At 33.5% G+C, this 26,139-nt stretch overlaps 6 protein-coding genes across 17 annotated transcripts in view; 2 read left to right on the top strand and 4 right to left on the bottom strand.

The window, feature by feature from the left end:
• LOC139994839 (uncharacterized) overlaps positions 1–1,892 on the bottom strand; it is a 100,445-nt gene extending 98,553 nt beyond the window's left edge. Inside the window, exon 1 of one of the 3 annotated variants that reach the window (XM_072017796.1) lies at positions 1,618–1,892. The gene's annotated coding sequence lies outside the window, so the exon portion shown is untranslated. The remainder of the gene's footprint in view (positions 1–1,617) is intronic. The other 2 variants (XM_072017797.1, XM_072017802.1) reach the window with 2 other exon arrangements.
• A 1,102-nt stretch (positions 1,893–2,994) lies between these two features.
• On the bottom strand, positions 2,995–16,393 carry Ack-like (activated Cdc42 kinase-like). Of its 8 annotated transcripts, none has more exons than XM_072017523.1 (9): positions 16,252–16,393; positions 16,106–16,192; positions 15,109–15,201; positions 13,449–15,035; positions 13,128–13,358; positions 12,931–13,052; positions 12,362–12,592; positions 7,659–8,260; positions 2,995–7,556 (listed from the first exon to the last, which is right to left on the bottom strand). In XM_072017523.1, exons 1-9 carry the CDS (start codon positions 16,253–16,255, stop codon positions 6,587–6,589), a joined length of 3,927 nt encoding a protein of 1,308 aa, XP_071873624.1. In that variant the 5' UTR covers positions 16,256–16,393; the 3' UTR covers positions 2,995–6,586. The 8 variants fall into 8 exon arrangements, with proteins under 8 accessions (XP_071873624.1, XP_071873623.1, XP_071873618.1 ...); XM_072017522.1 differs by having other exon boundaries at positions 12,916–13,052; XM_072017517.1 differs by lacking the exons at positions 2,995–7,556; positions 7,659–8,260 and adding an exon at positions 8,267–11,621.
• A 165-nt stretch (positions 16,394–16,558) lies between these two features.
• On the top strand, positions 16,559–18,887 carry Nd-42 (NADH dehydrogenase (ubiquinone) subunit ND-42). Of its 3 annotated transcripts, XM_072017525.1 has the most exons (6): positions 16,559–16,699; positions 16,960–17,096; positions 17,184–17,256; positions 17,484–18,128; positions 18,204–18,596; positions 18,677–18,887. In XM_072017525.1, the coding sequence occupies exons 3-6, from the start codon at positions 17,188–17,190 to the stop codon at positions 18,821–18,823; spliced, it is 1,254 nt and encodes a 417-aa protein (XP_071873626.1). In that variant the 5' UTR covers positions 16,559–16,699; positions 16,960–17,096; positions 17,184–17,187; the 3' UTR covers positions 18,824–18,887. The 3 variants fall into 3 exon arrangements, with proteins under 3 accessions (XP_071873626.1, XP_071873628.1, XP_071873627.1); XM_072017527.1 differs by lacking the exon at positions 16,960–17,096 and having other exon boundaries at positions 16,575–16,699; XM_072017526.1 differs by lacking the exons at positions 16,559–16,699; positions 16,960–17,096 and having other exon boundaries at positions 17,103–17,256.
• A 515-nt stretch (positions 18,888–19,402) lies between these two features.
• Positions 19,403–22,053, bottom strand: Ykt6 (YKT6 v-SNARE homolog). The gene is made up of 4 exons (XM_072017528.1): positions 21,852–22,053; positions 20,531–20,727; positions 20,193–20,464; positions 19,403–20,111 (listed from the first exon to the last, which is right to left on the bottom strand). Exons 2-4 carry the CDS (start codon positions 20,718–20,720, stop codon positions 19,971–19,973), a joined length of 603 nt encoding a protein of 200 aa, XP_071873629.1. The 5' UTR covers positions 20,721–20,727; positions 21,852–22,053; the 3' UTR covers positions 19,403–19,970.
• Positions 22,054–22,518: 465 nt separating this feature from the next.
• Positions 22,519–24,168, top strand: Ing5 (inhibitor of growth protein 5). The gene is made up of 4 exons (XM_072017561.1): positions 22,519–22,613; positions 22,817–23,269; positions 23,340–23,518; positions 23,590–24,168. The coding sequence occupies exons 1-4, from the start codon at positions 22,577–22,579 to the stop codon at positions 23,689–23,691; spliced, it is 771 nt and encodes a 256-aa protein (XP_071873662.1). The 5' UTR covers positions 22,519–22,576; the 3' UTR covers positions 23,692–24,168.
• Beta3galtii (beta-1,3-galactosyltransferase 6) lies at positions 23,276–26,032 on the bottom strand. The gene is made up of 2 exons (XM_072017559.1): positions 25,029–26,032; positions 23,276–24,950 (listed from the first exon to the last, which is right to left on the bottom strand). Exons 1-2 carry the CDS (start codon positions 25,748–25,750, stop codon positions 24,665–24,667), a joined length of 1,008 nt encoding a protein of 335 aa, XP_071873660.1. The 5' UTR covers positions 25,751–26,032; the 3' UTR covers positions 23,276–24,664.
• Between the last annotated feature and the right edge of the window lie 107 nt (positions 26,033–26,139).

Raw genomic sequence — 26,139 nt, forward strand, 5'->3', positions numbered from 1 at the left:
GAAATTCCATCAGCATTATAATGAAATCCGACTATCATGAGTATATTGGTAAAATTTGAAAGCTATCTGAATTTACTTTCAAATTCTTCATTTATGTAGGAATATATAAGCAAATAAAATATTGTGAAAAAACAATAATATGCTTATGAGAGTTATATACATAACTAAAATACAATAATTACATACTTATTAATTGTACAACACAATTTTTCAAATGCTTCGGTATAATAATAATAAAGCAAATAACATATAATAATAATAATATGTACATATAAATTCTCGACAAATATTCAAATTCTTTCATCATTCACTGTAGATTCCTGGTCACGTGAAATGTATTACCATCCTATCTAGCTCCTCATCAACATGGGAGCTCATCAAACTGCGATAGAACAACAGAAAGCGCTGTTCATTAATCCTCCAAACAGATGCAATATTTTAGCAAACACAAAATTTACGTATACGTATGTACGTACGGATTATAAATTCAGAAAAAAGAAATAGAAAAGAAATTCCTCGATAAATTCAAAATTAATTGCATCGAATATTCCATTGTGTTACGAGGATTCCATGAACTTTTACGAAGAAACTCGCGAGCGTTTCGCAACCGATTACATGATACATAAGGAGAAACACACGTGGAAATGGAAGTTTGAAAATACTTAGAAAGCGTGGCTCGAACGATACGCATTCTCCGTCTAAACACAATGCTCCGTTGGACATACGTTGTAATATAGAGCTGACATTCCTATTACCTTGCACCGCATGCAACGTGCTACATTCTCCGGCTGCGGCAACGATAAACTGCATCTCCTTTCAGACGTTCCTTCCGCACACGTTCCGCGCTACGGCAATAATGAAAATCCACTTCGTGACCTGGTTTTGAATTATCGTTGTACTCGGATAATATCTTAGCCGTATGAGAAAACGAATCTCCGAATTAACTTTAGCTATCATCTCGATATTCATATATGGTTGGTTCTATTTTCTAAATTCAAGTACACTCGACTTCATTCTCATGAATCTTCATACTCGATTTTCAATCAAACGAGTCTCAGACGAGAAGATTTTATCGCGTCGTTTACAGTATTTGTTATTAAATCCTTCGTTTTTTATTATCCACTCTTATTTATTTCATTCTTTATCATCATCCTCTGCCATGCTTTGTAACCCTCATTCCCTTAAATCGCATAAACCAATGGTTCCTATGCGTGGCCTAAGAAATCTTTACACACGCAAATTATTATTTTATTATTCGAATAAAAAATATTTGATAGCAGCATGTGTATTTATTTATATGTAGTAAATATCTTCTCTCCAAGTTTCAGCACTTGATAAGTGTTCTAAATATATGTACATATGTGAGACAAATTTTGAATTAGATCTTGCTGTTTACGATAGAAAAAAGATATTGTCCGTAATAAATAAAGGTTAAGAATCGCTGGTATAAAGAACGTTTACGAAAAATTCCACTATAAATGTTAACAGGGATCAACGTGTCATTGCATCAATTATTATATAGCATTTTTATTCAAGAAAATTCTAAATTTTTCAATAATTACTCGCATGTAATATTACTTTTATGTAAATAAGACAATAATCATTTTTATGGCTTACCCCAATGAGGTGCACCGATGTTGGTTTCAATAGATAACCTTCCAACGAAACGTTTCTTCACGTTGCCAGCATCATTTTCCCAAGTGCTCGTGGTTTCTTTTTTATTATTCACTGCACATCACCACAAGATTCACAGCAGAAATGTCACTTTATATCGTCAAAACATTTCGTCTCATTAATTAATGGTCGTACCGCGTTATAAGCCGGCGATAAATCGAACTGTCTCGAACGCCATCAATTGATCAACTGGTCATCTCGATTTTACGATAATAATCAATATCGAATTCCTAACTGTCAATCATAATTAACGTTTTAAAAAATTATAAAAATCTTGAAATGAAACTATTATCGCATATATACAGAATAAAATATTATTGATGTATATATTTCTTTAGAAAAGTTTCGTAATAAATGATTTGTCGAGCAGTTTCACTAAAAAGGAAAAGTATATAAATGATGTGTACGATATAATGCGATTCTGACGACACTGATCAATTTCGATTTCGAGATATAGAAAATAAAATCAACATATTTTGGAAATAATTTAGGAGATATCTAATATTGAAATATTTTAATAATTTAATACTTAATATTTAAATAATACTTAAAATTAAATAATGATTTTAAACGAAAACCAAACAAATTATCTTTACGAATATTTATCGATTCCGAAATTCCAATAAAAACTAAAATGCGTCCAACTAATCTAATTGAGATAAAATTCATATTACTTCGAAATAATGAAAGTTTAAAAAATGTTAGAGTTAGGATCTTCTTTCTAGGATTAGTTACCGGATTACGAAGCGGTGTGAGGAAAAGTCCCGCGACGATGTTTATCCCGTCGACGATTAAAGCGCACTGAGAATATACAGACTGTCGCGGGCAGTGCAGACTAGCTCGACTGCTTGACCGCTTTCTTGGTACTTTGGAAAAAAATTTGAACACGTATTAGTTATGCAAAAGTACAATGCCGGCTGTATGTACATTTTACCTTTTCGTTTAAACGAAACAATCGCATTGCATGCTTTTAGATAGATACATAAAAGTGAAATAGTAAAGTTCAATAATCGCAATTTTGTTCCGATAAATCGATTACTTTTGAACACCTACTGCGGTAGTCAAAGCATTAATTAAAAATTAAAATACTTTTGATTAAAAAATTTCTGAACATCCTATCGAACATCATATCGAATTAAAATACATTTTTGAATATTCCATATATATCAAAAACTTCGCAAACATTTTTTCAAAAAGGAAAGAAAAATTTTTGAAAATGTGGCATACGAGATATCTCGATAGTTATGATCGTGATTATGTAATTATATATTTTGTAAAAGCTTTCAGAAAAATGGAAAGGTAATAAATAAGGATGGGGCCTTTTCATTTATGAATGTGTATATATTATCGCAAATACAGTCGATATAAAACATCCTCGTGTTTCCGCGCGATAATAATCCATACAGAGACGTACAAACGTATGTTACCTTATCGTAGTAAGATGGTGTATAAAAAAACGGATTATTAGGATCAACTTACTCCTATTGCCGCAAGAGGCGTCGATTCTCCCCTCGTGAGATTTGGCGGGCTTTATTTTTTGATTACTATCCCCGAGGTCGTCGGATTCGTCCGCACAAAGGAAACGTGCTCGTTAGCGCGTAGAGATCTTATCGGCTGCAAACGATCTTACGTAAAACGTTCGTGCACCTAATTCAAGAAGATCCTACAAAAGCTCTGCTGTCGGGGATCCTTAATACGTTGACTGCTACGTGAATTTCCTATATTCTATCCTGAGAATAACAGTGAATTGCAACATACTATACCATAACATTGAATTTTTGTAAAATATTATATTGCACTTGTGCACTCTTCTTCTGACAATGTTGAAAATGTGTCGATCCATAAAATTTATTTCATCTTAATCGCTCTAAAAAATTTAATAACCTGTATTACTGATGATCCCCGTGTCAGTCAACGCGTTAAAGTACCACGTGAGTCTCTCACACTGAGAATCGAGTAAGTACGCTGGCTCAGATAAAACTGATACAGATGCATTACCTTTTATTAACTGATTGATTCTATTGGGTTGGCAACTAAGTGATTGCGGATTTTATCATTACCACCTAATGACAAAATCCGCAATCACTTAGTTGCTAACCCAATAGTTATCCCCATATTGTGGTTCCTGCGCAAAAATAATTGATCTTTTTATACTGAACTTTATCTGTTTCTAGGTCTTCGCCTCCATCACGTGAAGCTCAAGAAACAAAGAGACCTTCCTTCCTCTTGTTTCTTGATTACCTTATTCAAGATAATCAGAGGAATTTCTGTCTTGACTATTATTTATTTTTATTTAGGGAGTTCAATTAAATAATATAAATGGAAGATCACTTATTAATCAACTTCCAATACTACACAGGTCAACTAACTTATTTAAGGTAATACAATATTGTAGGTTTTAATAGTTCATACTGATCTGTAGTTTAAGAATTTTCTGATCATCTTGAACAGTGTAGCTTTATTTTTTAATAGCTTTGCAATCTTAATGCCCTGATACTTTGATTTTCTCAGTCCTCTAGCCCATAATTCATGTCTTAAAGCCAACACACGATGGATATAATACGGATTCAGCATAAAAAAATACACGATACGCGTATTTTTATTCAGGAACCGAAAACCTTATTGTTCAATATTAATACAAAAAGAGGCTAAGTAACATTACTTAGGCGATTTCCATAAGCTCCTATTTGGCTTCGTTGAGGGATACCAAAGCACGGTCGGCAAGGATTTCCAATCGTTCATAACCAATTCTAATATCGTCCCTTCATTTTTTTTTCTTTTTCTTTTTGTTTAACATTCTTTTTGTAATAAAACATTACAGACGCGTGTGGTACTAGTCAGCTACGCGAAATTACAATGAGCAAATTTGTTCCTCGAACTCGTTTCAATTATAGCAAGATTGACTAAAGGAAGTGTCTGTAGAAAAGGCTCTCGTACAAAAAAGATGGAAAAATATCTGTCAATCAAACAGTATGCAATTTTTCTCTAATTCAAACGAGTTCTATTCCGGATATGTTGTTCGATTTACCAAATTGCTGAAAATTTTCAAACATACCCTGTATCTCGAAGATCGTGCAATCCAAAGTTTAACTAGAGACCACTATAGAAATTGGAACTACGATTTGTACGATCTTGGAGATACTACACAAGAGAAAAACGAAATTTGTTTTACCTGAGACACTTAGTGAGTCCAAAACAGTAATAGAAAAATCTCCGCCATTGAGATTGTTAATCAAACGTGTCATGAATTTTATTCGTTTTTTATGCACGCTTATTAACAATTTCCTCTTTTATGCCCCCCTACCCCCAGTCGAATCGAATTACATATCTCTTATAACTTAACAAGGTTAACGCGAAAGCTTTGCTTAGCAAAATATAAAAATCAATCTTACTGAACACAAAGATTCCATACATAATATTTGGTGCTTATCGTACCCTACTACCGGGTCAAAATATAAAAATTCCCCCCTCCCCTGTACGAGCTATAAAATGTTCTGCAAAGAAAATTCTCGATCCAGGATTTTGGACATTGAATCATAATAAAAATATCATAACAAGCAGTTCTCTCTCATGTCTCTTTCACTCTCATTCTCTCTCCCATTTGTGCTGATTTTCAGCGTTAATTACGTACACACGACATGTTTTAATATCTACCACTTATCGGATACAAACTCGCGCTTAATACAGAATAAAATAGTTTGCTAATCACCACCGTAAAAACGTGGGTGTCTCTTTTCATTCGGGGTGACTCGGTTACAGAAACTCGATGTACGATGAATACGATCGAACACTAATCTACGGTGCGCATGATACCCAAATAATAATACCGTGCAAATATTATCTTTGGAATCGAATATCGTTTCTAGCAGTAAAACATCTTTTTCCTCTTTTTATACCTTCTTATGTTTTGAAGATTGAAAAGTAATGAAAAAAATTAATGAATTGTTTGATTTGTAGGTTAGGTCTCGCAAGATGACATTTAATGATACCAAATGATTGTTCTGTATAAAATATGCGATTCTTTATGCGTAATCTTTTTAAATAACAGAAAAGATATAACTAACGAAAGATAAGATAATTTATAGAATTTTTGATCGGCGCAACACGCGGTACAAGGATTAATTTACTGCTTAGTCATAGGTTTCGTAATACTTTCTCTTAATATTTGCCTAACTGAAAATGCAAAATTGTATATGCGCACATATATGTATTCAGTTATGCTTCTATTACGTACGATTTGTCCGATCACAAAAACCTGATCAGAGCGATACGTTTATTGTGCAAATTATCACATTACGTTCATATTAGACGAAGAAGAGGAAGAAACGCTATTTATCTCTATCTCGCTAACGAATTAAATAAAAAAAGCTATTACTCCGTACAGGTTGACCCACCAGAAAGAAAATACTTAATTTGGAAGATGCTATAATGTCCAAAGCAAATATAATTATTTCGCGTAGAATTTTAATAAGTATTCAAATGGACAGTTCTCTAGATTTAATATCCTAACCTATAACAACTCACCCTGTATGATATTAAGTTACCAGAGAAAATAATTACAATTTGCTTTATTTTGAACATTCTTTCTAATACGCATGGAGATAAAAATAACTAGCTGACTTCATTTCTGGTGGACAATTGTATGCCATTCCTCTGCAAAAGCTCTATCAAAATGCCTATCTTGTCCCAGGCAACACACAACGATATATTCGAACACTATAATCTCACTCTAACTAACTCTAAAATAATAAATAAACGTCGCATGAATTCGCGCGGGTATAAAACGGAAAAACATTTTAACTTTGAAAATGCTACCCTAACCTAACCCCATCAAGCGTGTTCCACAAAAACGCTTACATGTCAGATTATCATTAATCTCAAATAAACCTTCCAATTACCAGAAAAATATCGACTAAACCGCAGCAGTGTCATCGGTGCTTCTCAATAACGCGGCTGCCTTCACGACGTCACCACCACATTGATTTAACATAACCTTGCAATCCTCCAACCCAACAAAGTTGTTCTCCTTTTTCAGCAACCCCTGAAGACGTTCCAGTTTAATTGCTGCTAGCACATCCCAATCAGTAACGTTTAACGCGGCTATGCATGATTCTGGAGTGGACTGTTCATGCAGCACCTTCATCATGATCCTAACCTCGTCAGACTGTTCTCCATTTCGAGGTCCACGGGTTCTCCTCGCGTTTGGTCCGTCACAGGCGAACTCCAATAGATCTTCGCATGAAACATGATCGGACTGTCGCGACAGATCACTCGTGTGTCCTGGCAGCTTCTCGTTAGATAACCTATTGTAAGTGCCTGTTAGACCCGCAGAATGAAAACTATCATTCGAGTCAGTAATAGAGGATTCTTTCGACATCTCTGATTGTAGTTTGCCCATATTACACCGTGATTGTGAATTATTCTCTGAATATTCCCCATAATCGAACTGCATCATATAATTTGAGGGCCTCTGAACTAATGGCGTCCTTTTGGATGTTTGGAGTTTGTTAGAGATGAGGAGGTCACTTTTCCCAGAGACCATTGAATCTTCGGATTTGTTTAAATCCGATGGAGTGGAATTTCTACTTGCTTCGCCTGCCTCGTTTTCTTGAACGTACTTCGAAGTAGAACTTCTGACTGAAGTTTTTGATTCGATGCTAACCTTTCTCTGGAGTCGTTCAGTGGAAGAGTCTGTCGATTGTATGTCGCTGTTTTCTTGCATGTTCTGTCGATAATCAGGGGTATCACAATCGATCAGGTTATCGGAGAACTCGAGCAGATCCTCAGAGATGACACTGAAACGGTGTAATCTATTTTCATCTGCTGGCAACGAATCCAATGCAGCTAATTCGGAGTCTATACGTTGTTCGAATTCTTCTGGACTGGAAGTAGAGATCTAAGTAGTACTGGAACCTTAAATGCTTTTATCTATTTAAATAGCCTTAATATAATTTTATCTAAAATATAGGAAATGCGATCCTAACCTATTAGCTGAATTCTCTGACGAATAGCCCTCTTGTAATGAGCTGCTGGCTATGGAAGAACTCGTACTCTGCAAACTTCCATCCACCTGGTCCTCGATGGGCGGCGTGGTGACTGCCATCTTGGCCAAGGTTCTGGTTACACCACCACCTGGTATAATTAGAGGATGTTTCCTCTGATGCCTAGGTAAACTAGATTTTGGTTGCAGCGTCTTGGACCTGTCTCTAGGTGGTAACGGTATAGGATTCTCGTCCACGTTGCTCTGGTTTTGGTTGTTCTCTATTTCCTGGGCTGAGTGATGTCTTTCTAAATGGCGCGATTGAGGTAGAGGCGGTGGCGCGTGTGGTGGTGGCGGTGCCCTGATTTTTGGCAGTGTTTTGGAACCGCTGTGATAGGCGTCGAAGTGGAAATGGTCGGTAGCCAAGTCATCCTGATGGGACACGGGATACCCTAGCGTGGCGTGCTTGTTCCCGCGAATCCTAGGCCTAACAACGGGCAATCCAGAGCGTAACATGCGCAGAGGGTTCGTGTCCGGAGAAGTCTCTATGCTGGGCGTCTCCACGAGGCTGTTGTACACTTCCTTGGCCTCATCCGACAATGTAGCCTAAACAAGTCGTGGGAAGGGATAGATTCGGGAAAGAAGAACAAAAATTAAAGAACGAAAATAACAAATAAAGGGAAAGAGACTGACAGAGAAAGAGACAAATACAGAAAGAGAGTGACTATGAGTTGAAACGTGAAAAAATGTTCTCGTAGAGCGTGTACATGAACCTGGGTCCTCTCTAAATGAAAGGAACTCGCAAGCATGTGGGAACAATGAGGAACACATACTTGGTGTCTCACGGTGCAAATGCCAAAGAAAGGACTAGGATAAAATACATTTGATATAGGCCGACTGGAGATGCTACTCTAAACGGAACAGATGCAGTATGTTTCCTTGTGTATGTGGGCAGAATATCGGAGTTGAAGACTTGCTTGTGTGATTCCATGATTAACATATTTCCATTCCAGTTTCCCTCCAAGTACAAATAGTATAAACGTGTAAATGCATCCAAACGTATTATCGACTAGATATTATTATTCAGTTAATTACTATGTAACATGCAAGCATGCTAAGCGTATGTGACACGAACTGCCTCAGGACAGTTCTTCGTTTAAGTACACTGTATATTGTCCAGAGTTGGGTACTGTTTTCCAATCAACGTGATCCACGTGATCTTCAAGATCCTAGAATGTCATTTCATTTAATATTTTCGCCATTCATTATCACCGAACAATGTTCATTCCATTGATGACTATAACAAACATTCTGAATAAAAAAACAGCAACCATTTCATTCATGTACCACTTACGAAGGATTATATCTTCATTATTTGGGATCATATGTATATAGAAAACTCCTTATGAAAGCTATTTTATATTATAAAAGACACTCACATGGGGGATTTCTTTAAGACTGAAATCTTTTAAAATTTTTTTAACATCAGCAATTACTACTGTAGTGTGATCATCTCGCTAGTTAACTCAAAAGCAGTGTTGACAATCTAACAGTATTATTGTTACGCTACTTTTGAGTAAACTGACAAGAGGATTCACCCTGTACATCAGTCAGTTAATCAGATAACATGAACATTCAATGAAGGTTAATCTAAAAGGAAACAAAGATAGTTCTGCCCAACTCTGGTACCATCCCATACATTTCTGCCAAGAACATGCACTTGGCATATCAACGATGACATATTACGGATATCAGGTTCCAAGATCAAATGAAAAGCATTATAAATCAGGATCTTAGATGTTTATGGGGCAGGGGATGGCGGAAAGGTCAGTAGGTCGTTCGTGAACTCCGGATACTCTGAGCTAGTATCAGAATCCAGATCAGAGTTGCTAGTGAATGTCAGACTAGAACTAGGAGCACTTTCTGGCCAAGAAAGCAGGTTATTTCTTGAAGAGAAAGGTGGTGATAGTGAATTCAAAAAGCTCGTCGATGGAGGCGGTGATTTTCCGCAAAGTTCTATCGACGAGAATCCCCTGGCAGTCTCTGGATGCAAAAAATGGCTTTTATTCTTGAAATTCAATCGCAGGTTATGTGGAAGCTTCTTATGGCGGCGCTTATAGCGCAAACGGCTCCGTATATCTGTTTCTGAGTGAGAAATAGAATCTGAGTCCTCGCTAGAATCATTGGTAGGATGAAAGGATCTCCTTATATTTTTAATAGGTGGCTTCCTGTTCTCGGACAGTGAAGACGTTCTGTGCCTATATATGTTAGTAACTGTAGACATCTTTTCCAAAAGTGTATCAGCCTTGGGTAATTCCTTTCTCGTATTGTCATTCTGATAGAGTTTCGGTGGCTCCAGAATATGCTGATGCAAATTGGGACTAGATGGAGGAGGATTTGTTTTCTGCGAAGTCAGATTCAGTTTCATGCTAATCTGTGATTGACACTGAAGAGGAATATTCAAATCTAAGTGTTTAGGCTTTTGTATAGGAATATTTAAGCTTCTCAGAGGCGTCTGAGTTTGGCCAGATATGTCAAAATTCCTTACACTGGTGACTAACGATTTTGACGTAGTAGTTTCTATATTTCTGGAATTTTGCGCAATGTTCTTGCCTAATTGAATCATATTTTGAGTCAGTTTACCTAGACCCAGGTTCAATCCCTGACCTTTCTTCGAATCTAGATAATTTTTCACGCTCTCCAAACCTGACACTTCTTTCTGATACTTCTCTGCCAAAAGTTTACTGCTCAGTTCCACTTGATTATTCGCCTCCGCGTCTGATTTTCTTCTAAGTCGCTGGAAATTGACACGCAGGCTCTCTGAGCTGCTGTAAACGGGGGATTCTTTTTTCTCAGACTCTGCAATAAACAATGGATTGTTGGATATTACAAAAGGAAAAGCATCGTGACCATTTTGATTCTGTTCTATCTTGCGGAAACTTTGGATATTAATTCTCATAGCTTCCGCATTTGCTCTCGGACTTTCTGATCCACCTCCCACTTTCAAATTAGTCTTTATACTATCTGTAGATCCATAAATGATGCTTTTGCCCTCTTGACTCGGGTTTCTAGGTACGAATGGCACTTTTCCACCTCTTGACTTTGATATGTCAATCTTCTTAGGAAATTCGGGTATGTTCATCTTGGAAGAATCACTGAAAGAACTAGAAATCTTCGGCCTTGTACCCAAATCCATAATAGCCATTTTATCCCTAGGTGAATCGAACTTAATAGGCTTGCTACGTCCAAAATCGACGAAATTCGAGGATTTCTCTTTCATTAAGTCGAAGCTGGTACTTTCTTCGCATTGTGCTTCAAAACTTGTCACGTTATCTTTCAATGGCTGATCGCAATTAGAAAATTTGCCTGCCACTTGCTGATTATGTTTATTCACAGCCATGGGACCTTGTTCCTGAATGTTCGAATAGCACACTGATTTGTTTGGCTGTTCCAAATTATTTATCTTATCATATTTATCCTCGCCAAAATATAATACTTTCTCACTAGGACATGTGAGAGCACTGTCGTCGTCAAAATACTTTGGCTGTTCGAAATAACGATCCACATAGCTAGTGGACACTCTTTTTTGCTCTCGAGAAAAATCGAAGTTCGAATTTTCTATGCTAAGAGAGGGTACCTTTCTACTTTGTTGGAGAGCGTTTAATTTCCCATTTATGTCCGTTACGCTATCGCAATTGAAGTTGCCTTTCTTGTTACCATTCTCCAGAAATTCCGTCGACTTCACCAAATTCTGTTTCGTAGCTGCATTGTCAAGAATATGTGCGTCAAATTCTATGTCCATATAGGAAGTCCACGCAGTTGGTTTAGTTAAGAGTTCCCTAGATTTTGCGAAGCAGAATTCAGCGGATGCTTTGTCCCATAATGGTAATTTCAAGGTCGATGGTGCACCAAGTGATTCTATGCTAGATACAGTAGATGAAAGTGACTGCAAACTTGAACACAACCACTTTATGTAGACATTGATAGTTCCCAAACAATCATGCGATTCATTTGAGAAAATAATAAATAATAAGCGGTGACGAAATATAATCATGCGGGAATGCCACGATTAAAACAGGCAAAGCAAGTATTGTACCAAGAGTTCAAGTTTCCAATGATTGCATGTAATTGATAGAAAAAGTAAATGAATATTTAAATATGGCGATGCAATGACAATAGAACGAAAAAATAAGAAGTAACCAGTAATAAATAATTGAAAAATTCAAAAACAAACAAAAAATAAACAGACAGGAAAGGATCAGAGGAAAGTCGAGATTAGTCTTTCTTGTAAATTAACAAGCATTTTATCAACTTAATGTACATACAATCAAGTAACTCAGGTCAGAATATGAAGAACAGATACGATTACGATATACCTACTCTTTCGTGTGGCATCAGGAATTAACTCTGTTCCATAACAGTTTCAACAAAAATGGATCGAAAATATGTCACAAAGAACCCTCTCGTCGAATAAAGAAGTTTTGTACTTTAAAATGTATGAATTATCATTTATGTTCGTGTTGAATGAATAATTGATGTCTGTAAGATTGATTTGTTCTTGTATGGCTGCTTGTTAGTTTCGGTAAAAAATAAAATTGAATTAGTATTTTTTTTTTCCAAGTGCAATATTAGAATCGTGTTCTGATTATGTTAATCGTGTACCTTTTAGAAGTTATCGGTGATCAAACGAAAATATGTTTAATATACCTGTATGTCAGGTATACTGGCAGCTTCTTCTGAAAAGTGTCGTCTGTCTGGTTTGGGACTGTGTTGATGTGGCAACTTAAAAGAGAACTTTCTGCGTCTTGAAGGACTGGCAGGTGTTCGGGGAGACTCCGGTGGATGTTCAAGGTCTGTCATGGAACGTGCTGTCAATTCCTGTGCCATAGCAATGGCTGAGTAGAGAGTTTTCTGATCGGCAGCTGAGATAGGCTTCACCTAAATATATAAGAAGTAGACGTTTACCATCTCTGGTAAATGGATAATATACAAATTTCTGCTTTTCTTCCCATTTCACGTTAATTTTTATCATACAAAAATTTACTGCATGTGTTTTTTTATTTTCTTTTTCTTTTGTATTTGCTAACTCTGTTTTTGAATGCTACAAATTTTGGGTCCTATGCTTCGACATGCACATAATACATATAACATATAAAAAGATACTAACGATACACAGCAGCAAATAATGGATAAAAAATAAACGATCAACTAATAATACATAAAAGCATAATGATAAATAAGAGACAAAAAAGTTACTGTACATTTATTGGACTCACGGTGGCCTGTTTCTTCTTATTACTCTGTTTCGCCTGTATTTCCCTCAGTTCGTTTCGAACGTTGCTCGATTCATGTTCGGTTGATAAGGGATGAACTGGAGGTGGTGGAGGTGGAGAAGATCCTAAAAATGAAATTAGTTGATTTACTAAAAAATGCTTGAGTTATATTCTTTGATATACAAACTTACTGAATTTACCTAGTGATCTAAACATTTGGTCCATTTCGGCCAACAAACTTGGGCCGAAATCAAAATTCAAAGTTTTATCGAATCTCAAAGGGCTGTCTTGATTTTCTTCATCACTGATCTCGTGATACTCATGGTCCGCTCCGAGAGTATCGTTATTGCCAGCCACATTTAACGGAACAGACTGTTTACTTGAATTAGCAGCATGACATATTTCGGAATTTACGTCTGACCACAAACTTTCTAATAAAGGGAATACGTTCGATAATATTAAAAATTCCATTAACGAACTTAAATATTAATAAAGGAATATTGTAAAAAAAATATACATACCATGTTTATTTGAAACATCCTGTTGTGCATTTCTATAATCCCTCAATAATTCTCTGTTACTCTCCGCGCTTCTCGTATCCTGGTTCAAAGTTTGACTAGAATTATCCGTTACATCTTCTTGTGGTTTGTATGGTGTCACTACTTGTCGTGGTAAGTGTGGATATTTGCCACCAAGGAAGCCAATATCACCAAAATAAGCTCCATCCAGTCCGACATGGCCAGTATGTTTCAAATCACCTTGCGGAGAGGAAATCATGTCTGTTCGGATCTTTCGTCTCTGAGAAGAAAAGGCGTTCTTTCCATCACCACGTGTGAATTCACCTGGCTTGTTACTTGGTAAATTAGATCCAAGATATGCTATTGTGTGAGCAGGATTGAAAAAGCCAGTTTTTCCATTATTCAGAACACCTTTCCACAAGGTGTTACTACTTCCTTTGTCAAGAACAGTAATAACATCTCCTTGCCTGTAAACAAGTTGATTGGTTTCTGTACTATCTTGAACAGCTTGAACCTGTTCTGGTTTCAAGTCAGGCAAAAGATTAATCAGCTCAGAGAACTTTGGTCGTTTGGACGGCTCGTGTTGCCAACACTGTTGCATGAGTGAAAAATACTCCTTCGGGCAACACTCTGGTTGTTCTAATCTTTGAAAATTAGGATCATCTATCGCTTCTAAAATTTGATGACCCGTCAACGCCGCCCATGGTTGAAAACCATAGCTGAACATCTCCCATAAAGTCACTCCATAGGCCCATACATCACTCGCTGAAGTGAACTTTAAATACGATATACATTCTGGAGCACACCATGCTATTGGCAATTTCAAATTTACGTTGAAATTCGTTTGATAATAGTCTTTTCCAACTCCTAAAGCTCGAGACAAGCCGAAATCAGATATTTTGACCTTGTTCTTAGAGAACACTAGAATATTTCTGGCAGCAAGGTCCCTGTGTATGAGTCGTTTAACTTCTAAATATTGCATTCCATCTGCGATTTGCACAGCAAAGTCGCATAACGAAAGAACAGGGAAGCTGGTACGTAAACTAGGTTCTTTTAGACATTCTAGTAACGATCTTAAAGGTGCTAACTCCGTGACGAGCATCAAAGAATTTGTATCCAAAACTACGCCATACAATCTTACGATATGCTCGTGATCTATCGCATACATTATGACTGCTTCTTTCAAGAATTCAATCGGATTATTTTGCATTCTTTCCCGTGACAAACATTTAATCGCTACTTGTATTCTTTCTCCGTCGTTCGTCCAAACGCCTTGTTGAACAACTCCAAACTCGCCAGTCCCTAGTTCTTTGTTCACGATGATCGCATCCGCTGGTATCATGTACTTATTAGGAACACGAATCGGTGGTTTATCTTGCCTTTCTTCTGGTAACATAGTTAAAGCACCTGTGGTTGGTTCTTCCCGTTTTGGTAACAACATCTTTTTGAATTTGGATAGATAGTTTTGTGGAAAGTGTTTCTGAAAATACTTTTTTAAACGACGCATTTCTGGTTTGCTCATTCCAATGGCATTCAAATCCTCCTCCGTTACATATTTCAATTGAGCAGTTGTCTGTACCTTTAAGTCCCCTGTATAAATATATAACAAATTACTACTTTGGATTCTTTGATGTGCTTAATAACTCCAACTAGAAATACAGACCTCGGATCCCAGGATAATATTGCTGGAGCTCTGCTTCCATAAGGAATTCATACAAACCAGGTCCAGTGTTGCGGGACATTCCTCCTTGTGTGTCTTTAAACAAATAAAACGAATACATGTAAATATGATATAGTTTTTAATAATTAATCATTTTTATGAAAATTATTTATTCATGAAAATTCATCAACTTTCAACTTTTGAATTAACCCGCCATAAAGAAGAACGACACCAATCCCCGCTACTATCGAACTCTATTAATACTAGTCCAAAGGTCGGAGCAAGTTTTCACCGATAAATCAATCCACTAATAAATGTATCTCACTGAAATCATTCGAGAAACTCCCAAAACAAAGAAACGTCTCCTACGTAGAAATAAAAATTTTACTTACACGGCCACCGAACATTACCAAATCTGAACTATCATTTTCAAGCGTGATTATTGCACAAGTGTACGATCGTTCACCGGTAATATCACAGTAATGTTAAACAAATGAGATTTTTTTCGAGTACTGAAAGAACACGGGGCGCAACTCAAAGCTTCTATGCAGAAGGAAAGCTCGAAACGCACAGAATGGGGGAAAATAGAAAATAATAGAGGCGAATCAGAGTGGGGAGAGAGTACGAAATTACAGGCACGCGACGACAATCCCGGTGTGTACCGTGTGCATCGTGTAATATAATTTTACGGGTGCACTGGTTGAGAATATCAAGAATCATCGTGCATTCCTCCACCACGCCAGATTCGAAAAATGTGTTTATCGTCTTGTTATTTCTCATACATAGTTGCTATAAAAAGTATTGGCACACCATTGTATTCATTATAATATTTACTTATAGTATTTACTAATTAATTAGATCCAAGTTTATTAAATAATATGTATTTTCACATGACTACAAAAATTTGATACTTTAAAAATGAAATGTGGTACTTGATAATAAAAACGCTTCATTGGAAAATAAGAGTATGTGCCAATTTTTGTAGCTACTATATGTATACCACGATCGAACCAAGGCCCCATAAAAGAACAAGAAACAAAATTAAGAATCGCTGCATTTCTGTCGAAGACACGCCCTGTGTGTGTTGCTGCAAATAGATTATTATTTATATAAGCGTGTCTTTTGAGCTCGTACCGTGGCACTCACCCATTCTACGATGACGCAGCACGGTACACTCGGAGCTCCTCTCCTTGTCATGAGACGCAAGCGTCTGCCACACTTCGTTCGACCGATCGCCGATCTAAAATCAGGAAACTTATCTCTTTCTTCGTCGTTTTCACTCTCCCCTCCGCCATGCAAATCACACCTCTATTTTCACGTCGAGTTCACATCTTTTATCCCCAAGAGATGTGTCGCTTCTCTTCCACGAAACAATTTTATCACTAGATTTTGATTCTTTAAAAGAAGAGAATCAATTTAAATAGTTATCACTCGAGGGCAAGAATGTTTATGGCGGCTATTACCGGCTTAATTAATTAGTGATTAAAAGGTTCGACGCTTCAGTTTCTTCGCAAACCATTCTATTTGTTTGCGAGGTCGCGTAGCTGCGATATTAGCGCCACTTGTCAAGAACTCCAACAACTTAATCAAGGAGGTAAATTCGAAGTTTTTCTATCTTCTTTACATTTTCTTTTTTGTTTTTTGACTTGTACTCTTTTTCTGAATGCAGTAAGATGTTATTTTAATATTATTTTTAGTTAATTTGTCGAAATAATAATTCTATAAGCCATTAACTTACAACACTTGACGTGCGTTTAATCTAAGACATTTCATTTGAAATTATATTTAATTATTTTATGATTTCAATTGTCTCAATTGTTAAAGTATAACATATAATTTCTACCTGCCCTTTAGCATAATTCCATAGTTTTCATCACATTTTTCAATTAAAAAGTTATAACTTTACAATAATAATAACAGTATGTACGAATTGAGTACCACTGAGCAAAGTTAAAGAACTACTTTCTGATAGTACTTTACTATCATAGAAGGTAAGAAATTAATAATGTGAAGAGACTTTGTTACATTACATGTCATTAGTTGTATAAAAAATTTGACTGAGATAATATTTATTTCAGTATAATGACATCGATATTCTGTATTACCTCCATTAAAGGCAATTCCATTGGATATTTAACTCGATTATGTAAGGTTAGTACTTTCTGAATTATTATAATAAAGACATTAACATATAACAAAAATTATATGTACAGTATCATCATATATGTTTGATATTTAGTAATCAAAGTAATTGTATATTGTCAAAATCGTTTATCTATTTGTATGTATAATGTATAACTAAATAGTTTTATAAAATGTTCTTTTTTATCCTGAATACTTTCCATTACCAAACTTATTCATATAATTACTTTTTATAGGCATCAAAGAATTTTAATAGTGTGACACAAGTGGCATTTATGAAAACATTGGTAAATAAACCCCATACACCTAAACCATCTCCATTTCCATATTGGAAAAAACAATGCAATGATTTAAATATGACTTTTGATCCAACAACTCTCAGATTTGATGAAAATAGCAAATTAATAGTCGTAGATGGTCCTCCTGCGGTAGGAAAAAGTAAACTTTGTGAACAAATAGCAAAAGAATTTGGTTTATTATATATGCCACCACCAGTATTTGATGAAATGTATATAAATTATTATGGATTTGACATACGCAGTCTAAATCTACAATTGAAAGATGAGTGGCATATTCGTGATCTGACACATTTCCTAAGAGATCCTAATCACCAGGGAACAGCCCAAATCCAATATAATATATTTATGATGAGAATCGATCAATACATGAACGCGCTACTTCATATTTTGGCAACTGGACAGGGAGTGGTTCTTAATCGTTCCATTTTCACAGAAGCTGCTTATATGCATGCTATGTATAATTCTGGGTATCTTAGCAAACGAGCTGTGAATGAATTTGAAATGATGAGGACAAACACATTCCATCTTTTGCTGAGACCGCATTTAGTCATATATTTGGATGCAACCCCAGAAACTGTTCTAGTAAGTTTTGTCTCATTTCCAACAAAATTATGTCAGTTAAGATTAATATTACTCTATTGATTGAATATATTACAGGAAAGAATTAAAAAACGAGGTAACAAAGATGAAATAAATTCAAAGGTCTTTACAAAAAAATTTTTGTCAGATCTGAGCATCGCGACTAAAGAAAAATGCTTGTATTGGCTATCTTCTCACTCAGAGATATTAATCTATGATTGGAACAAAGAGAGCAATCATATGGATATAATTAACGACATAGAAAACTTAAATTTAGAAGAAGAAGCTAAAAAAGAAAAATTTGAAGATTGGGTATTTGTTGATACTCTTGAATTAATCGAATCATTACAAATGTATCATACTAAGAATTATATATTTTTTACCTTGGGGCATACGACAATATCGGAAATTGCTCCAGAAATGTACATGTCAAATGATGCACTGGAAGCTATAAATGAGCTACTTAGTAAAGTAAGTATAAGTATGTAACTTTAGTTACATTAAATTATTAAGTCGTATATACATTATAAAAATTTGTTGTAATGTTTCAGGTCGACACCGAAAAATATGCAACTAACTGTAATCCAAAACGTGATAAAATTCCATGGATTATGAAGGACAGAAACTTCGAATTCAGTATCTGCCGTCGCACACCCCGCGACTTTATAAATTGCGATCTATTTAAATTACCTTGTTAATAGCTGCGTTAAAACTAATTTGTAATGATTTAAATCAAAATAAAATGTTCTCGTAGTAGAAAGTTATTATCATAATGTAGTCAAATTAAACATAATTCTACAGTCTCGTTTCACAATCTCTAAATAATAAAATGAAATAATTCAAATTATTTCGATTCTGCCACAAAAAAGCAAATGTGTTAAAAATATAAATATATTTTCAAAATTACATATATATATGTATATATATATATAATTGTTTACACTCGTACACGCATTATATTAAATACACTTTAGCTATATATACCTGCGTATTATATTCATTTATAAGTACATATAATATGTATATATATATATATTTAAATATAGAGAAACAAATTAAAATTTTAATTATCTGTAAAATTGGTACAACTCATATATGAAAATTATCGAGTAATGCATGACATAGTACTTCACTTTTTATCGCTTCGTCAAGTCGTTTCATATTCGCAATATTACAACTTATTGTTTCATTTTATAGTAGTACAAAACGATTTAATTTTACAAGTCATTAACAAGAACATATAAGGCAATAAGGGATAAAAAGGAAAAAAAACAAAGTTTTAATAGCAAAAATATTTTTCATTTACTATTATACTACGTTACGTTATAAATAAACACTAAGGTAACTGTTTACAAAGCTTCATTTTGTAATAACCCATCTCGGCACTTAAATAAATTTAAAAGTTGTACTTACATCATGTACTTATCTTTAGTAGAGAAATATTCACTTTACTTTTATAATCGCTTTTTTATATTTTGTCAACATATAAATAAAAGTCGGAATGTATTCCTATACACAAAACTATAGTACGATTCTTCTAAGACCAAGTTGGTTTTTACAAAAAGAAAAAGAAAAAAATAATTAAGAACGAATAAAAAGTATTAAAATCAGTTGAATGAATCCGGCAGTAGCTCGATACACTATTTAAGTGCATTAATACACCTTATATACAAACAGTCTGTACACAAAATATCGAATTTTGTCACATGATGCCAACTACATGTAGAATTTACAAATTATCCATTTTAATGAAATCTGTATGTAATACTAATTTCTTTGCACTCTGTATTGATATTATAAAATTAGAATGAAACATAGTCAGCATGATTTTCACAACAAAGAGTTTTAAGGAGTTAAACTACAACACGAATTAGTTTTACGTGCAGTTTTGTAAAACGCTTTCGACTGAGCGCTAAGACCTTGTGACTTGGAAACCAATTCATCCAAATTTTCACCTCTTTTAAGAACAGCCTCTAATGTATTGTGCTACAAAAATGCATAAAATAGATATCATTAATATAATCCAGAAGATATTTCTTTGCTATTATTTTCAAGATTTATACTTACTAAAATAATCTTTGTCTCGTCTAAGTCATTTTGCATTTTAGTAAGAGCATCTGCTTCATTTGGGTTTTGATATTTTGCTAAATATATGTTAACCTGTGCAAAGTCAGTCATAGCTTCACTCAATGTATCCCACATAGATTGTGGATATTTTGCTACAAAATCGTCCATAACTTTTGTAATTAGTGTATGTGCTACTCTTCTAGGATATTCATGGTCCGATATAAGTACTGCAGCAAGATTATCTGCTCGTACAAACACGTGACACATGTAATCTGTAAAGCATTACAATTTAACAATTGAAAATTACTAAGAATCTCCATAAGTTTTGCAAGTGTTACCTCCTTCCTTCACGCTCTGTCTAGAGCAACTCTGAGTACGTTCCACAATAGTCTTACTTATAAATGTCATAAACTCTTTAATGCTTCCTCTTTGAAAAAACGAAAATGACTCTACATCATAAGCAGCTTTTAACATTGTCGCTGATGTAGGATTTTTATACAAAACAGACAGCGCATATAGTTTTACCATCTTTTGGCTGTAAAATGAATGATTTATTCTTTTAATTGGATATAATATCCATGTTGATATATTTTTGACAAATAGACATAAGAGTATAAGTTGAAATTATTGCAGTTTTGCAGAAAAGCACTTATAATAGATAGGTTTCTTTATTGTTTCCCCTGTAGGATTACAAGGGCTTCTATTTACTATATATTACATATTACCATATTTATCCTTATGTGTTGCAAAACCGTATATATATATATATTAGCAAGTTATATATTATATAATATTATGCAATATTATGTAACAAAAAGCTCCATATAATATAATATATCCATATAATATAATAATATAATAAAATAATACAGAAGCACTTTAGTACAATAAATTATATAAAATAAGATATATGCATATACATGTGAACAAGTACTTACAACATCTAAAGTACAGTGTAAAATCAGATGTTTGATTTTGAACACGAGTGTGATGACATATATCTTATCCCACTGATCTTACAAAATATACATCACACTCAATTTAGAAATATTCTTTTTTTTTAAACAATAACATATTATTTTAATTAAATTTTAAAATTTAACCTATATTTATTCAATCAAGCAGTATCTATAGCGATTAAGATGCTTCATAAAAACAATTCAAATTAAAAAATAAGTTGAACAAGAAAAACTTTTGCATAAATAAAAAATAGCGGTACAAGATATAAGGATTAGTGTATTTCTCCCATTTTCACCAAAATTTGGCTTACATTCTTTTACTAGCCTACCAAAGATATATAATTATATTTTGCATAAAAAAATATTGCTTATTGAAATTTATCAAATACACCACTAACTTAACACGTTGACTGCCACGATGGTCATCAATGACCCATATTACTAAATGTTTTAGAATGATTAAAATAAAATAAATTTCATGACCTAATAAATTTTCAACAATGTGAATGACTTAGATAACATTGTCAGAAAAAAAATGGGCAAATACAATATAATATTTTTCAAAAATTCAATGTGTAATATACTCCGATCTTAAGTGCAACTTCCGTGGCAAAATATATAAAAATCATATGACAGTCAACATGTTAAAGTGAACATATTTCATTGAACAACTCCAACCTTGAAACTTGTTAAAACTTACCGCGAATTATGTACGATCTAGTTAAATTTCTTTTAACATACAAAAGGCATTAGATTTAGGTTAACTATTGAATTTTTGCTCATTCCTGACAAGAATTCTATGACCACTTCCAGTTTCATTTACGTCTGTACCTACTTTGATGTTAAAGAAATGCAAGCCGCCATGTTTTTCATCTGAACTGTGATTCTCAATCGATTCTGCGTATCATCGCTTTTTTAGATTTAATTTTACGTATTTATTTTATGATTCAGTTCACGTAACAAATAATTACATACGATACATAATGATGTTTACATTATAATAATATATTGTTATTGTAATAATTTGAATTTCTAATTAACCTAACTATGTTAGTTTCAAGTTTTTTTTTAATTTGTAGTCAAATTATAGGGTAAAAATATTTCCTCTATGAATGTACATATCTTCCTAGTTTATTTTTATTATTGTGGAAATAATGAACACCAAATTGTGCTTTCCCGCTAGAAGAACAATGATGGTAGCAATATGGTTGGTAGTCATGACAGTAATGCATGTTGCTTTGCATCGTCTACAATCATCGATCGTTCCTTTTCAAGAATTTTCATAGATTTTTTTAATGCTACCCGTAATTTGGTACAAATAATAAATTATTCTAATATTTCTATAAAAATATTATATATTTTAATATATTATATTATATTATTATAATATTTTCTCCTTCATTTTTCAATTGTGTGAAAATAAACATGACAACTGCATTATACCTGGAGCATTATTTAGATAGTAAGTGTTCAATCTTTTTTTATCTAAAACAAAAACAAAACTATATTTTTATAGAGTTATATCACATAAAAATTAATTAAAATTTTATTAATGTCACTCACATATATATTATGATACCACAAATTCAATTCTATTGAATAAATGCATTACTAATAATAGAGAAAATAATTTCTTGCTGTAGAAGATAAATTTTGTTTCATCAGGTTTGGAGCATTTACCTATTGAACTACAAAGAAACTTCACTTTAATGAGAGATCTCGATGCCAGAGCACAGGGATTAATGAAAGACATAGATAAATTAGCAGATGATTATTTGAAAAATATGAAAAAAGAATCTCCAGAAAAGAAGAAAGAACAGTTGACCCACATTCAAAATTTGTTCAATAAAGCAAAAGAATATGGCGATGATAAAGTTCAGTTAGCAATACAAACATATGAATTAGTAGACAAACATATTAGGAGACTAGATTCAGATTTGGCTAGATTTGAGGCTGAGATACAAGATAAAGCATTAAATAGTAGTAGGGCACAAGAAGAGAATAATACTAGTAAAAAGGGTAGGAAGAAATTGAAGGAGAAGGAGAAACGAAAGAAGGGAGCTGTAGGCACAAATAGTGAAGATGAGTTAAAATCAGCTAGGAAAAAACAAAAGAAAGGTAAAATTAGTTGATATTGTGTTTCATCTATATTTATGAAAAGATTATAATTCATTGAACATAATTTCAGGAGGATCTGTTGCCTCTGCTTCGTCAGCTGGAGCTGTTGGAAGTGGTGCTCAAGTAGATTCTACTGCACTTGGCCATCCAGCAGATGTTTTAGACATGCCAGTAGATCCTAATGAACCAACTTATTGTCTGTGTCATCAAGTTTCTTATGGAGAAATGATTGGTTGTGATAATCCAGACGTAAGTGTATATTATCTCAAATATCTCTTTAAATATTTGTAATCTTTTAACAATATTCTCTTTTGGTATAGTGTCCTATAGAATGGTTCCACTTTGCATGCGTTGGATTAACTACAAAACCTAAAGGAAAATGGTATTGCCCAAAATGTACACAAGATAGGAAGAAGAAGTAATTTCTAGAAAATGCATAAATATATCCATCTATTTTAAAATGAAACAAAAGATTTATGCATCATTTCTAAAATTAGGATATAACATTGTTTCATGGTTTAACATGAAACAAAGTTTTATTGTATAAAAATAAATAGGAAATTTGTAAAGAAAAAAAAAAAGGATATAAAGAAAATACTAAAATATCCATTGCATCTTATATTGCCAAAAATATTTTTTTTTTTAATTTTATGTTCGATAATATTTATATTGTCAGCAATATAAGATGTAATGAAAATGCGGTAAATTAATAACTTATCACAGAGAGAACATTTGAAAATCGGCCGTGACTCTATTTTTGTCTTTCTGTTTTTCATTTTAGATATATAAAGCAGTAATTTATTTTGAATTGGCCGTTTTCAAATATCTGTGATTCTCTCAATTGAAATACTATCTTACTACATAAGTATTGTATTAAAGTAAAAAATTATATATATATATATTACTGTTTTTATATTTTATAAATGTAAATGATACTGTATAAAGAGAGAAAAAGAGAATAAGTTTCTTTTTGTTGAAATAAAATATACTATATGAAATTGAATTTGATATATATAAGTGAAAAAAATATATTTAATTTACAGAAATGGTTTTTTTAATTTCTATTTCTATTCAAGCGTATGTACAAAAAATAACCATAAATATGCTTAACTTATTCATTATTAAAGAAGAATATTAATATGAAATGCATGTTTTTATATGATAATATTCGAATTCTTACTCATTTATCGTTATTCATTCCTTGATTAACTAACTATGAAAACTATGAAGCATCTGGTTATTTAAATTGAATTATTATAATCGTGTTTGATAAATAAATAAAAAATTCATGAGAGTAATTACTAACAAATTTAGTCGTTAAGTACAAATTAACATAATTATTCAAATGAAGAAATGACTAGAATATCAGATGTATGAAAAGAAGAGATTTGATTGCTATGAAATGCCTGATTGTAAATTGCAACATTGACTAGGTGGAACTGTCCAATTATATTGGTAGCCCATGTGATTTCTTATTTCTTTCATACATAATACTCCAGATGCTTGATAATATTCATGCATATTTTTCATGTTTTCAATGGTCTGTTTATGCGTAACTATATACTGATTAGAACATCCACGCGATCTGTATTCTGTGTCAAAACGTATGTCATGTTTTCTTTCAATATTTCCCAAAGGTGCTGTCCAAACACCAACAGACACATCTTCTGCTTTGTACAATCTAAAAATATACCCCATAGTAAGAAACATTAAATATAGTACTTAATATCAATTCAATTTTATATTATCAAAATCTTACTTCAAAATGTCTGCATTTATAGCAATAAATTTTACTAAATTATAAGATAAAATATATCCTCCTCCAAGCGCATAAGGAAGATAATAATCACATAATATCCAATCTGCCTCTTTCCATGGTCCACTTCTTTTGACATGTGCCTTTCCATTAAAAAATCCCCAATATAGTTCCTTTTTCGTTCCTTTGCTGTCCCACTTATCTAGCTCTTTTAAAATCTTATCTACCAGGGCAAATGTATCATCATCGCATTTCATTACAAAGTCAAATTTATAGTATTCATATATTTCCTTGAATGCATATAAAACTTTCTTCGTTAGAGTCCCATAAGAATCTGATAGTTTTGATAATAATAGTAAATCATCAAATTTCTGCTGTTCAGAATGCAGAGTTTCTCTTTGCTCTGACAATATATCTAAAGTTCCTATTACAAAGAAATGCTTAACTGTGGCTTGCTTCTGAGCCAGCCATGTTTTCCTGATTGTTGCCCTTCGTTCTAAGTTATCAGGACTAGACAGTATGAGTACTATGAGTCTAAATTTCGTCTTGTTCCTTACTTCTTGCTCGTTAAGGGAACACTTTGTGGAAGGCAAATAACGTATACATAAGAAGAAAATCAACAGTATGATCAGCAACGTCGGGATATTCACGTGCAATTTTTTCCTGATCATCATGAATAATTTCTTCGACGAAAGTTTTAGTGGTAGAAGCGTCACAGAATTCATTTGTAAATACGTTTATATTCACATTCCTAACCTCTCGAATACTACCTCCGTATGTGTAAATATATGACTTGATAATTCGACATTTTTTCAAATGCTCAGTCTTTAAATCAGTACCATCTATTACGTAAGCATTTCTTGTAAGGAATTCTTATTTCCTTTTATATTGACATTTAAATTTTGTAAGAAAAGTTCACGAACTCAACCGATGCAGAGAAGTCTAACTTTATTGACATGGAGAATTAAAGAAACCTAACTTTATTGACAAGAAGGATCTCAGAATCAGCTGTTGAATTTATTATCTAGAACGAATTATTCCCACTACTACCGCTGTCAAAAATTTTAAATATAAAAAACAGATTTCTGATATAACTAATTCTAATAGAATTAAG

Source organism: Bombus fervidus, chromosome 15 (assembly GCF_041682495.2).
Source record: "Bombus fervidus isolate BK054 chromosome 15, iyBomFerv1, whole genome shotgun sequence".
NCBI classification, from domain to species: domain Eukaryota; kingdom Metazoa; phylum Arthropoda; class Insecta; order Hymenoptera; family Apidae; genus Bombus; species Bombus fervidus.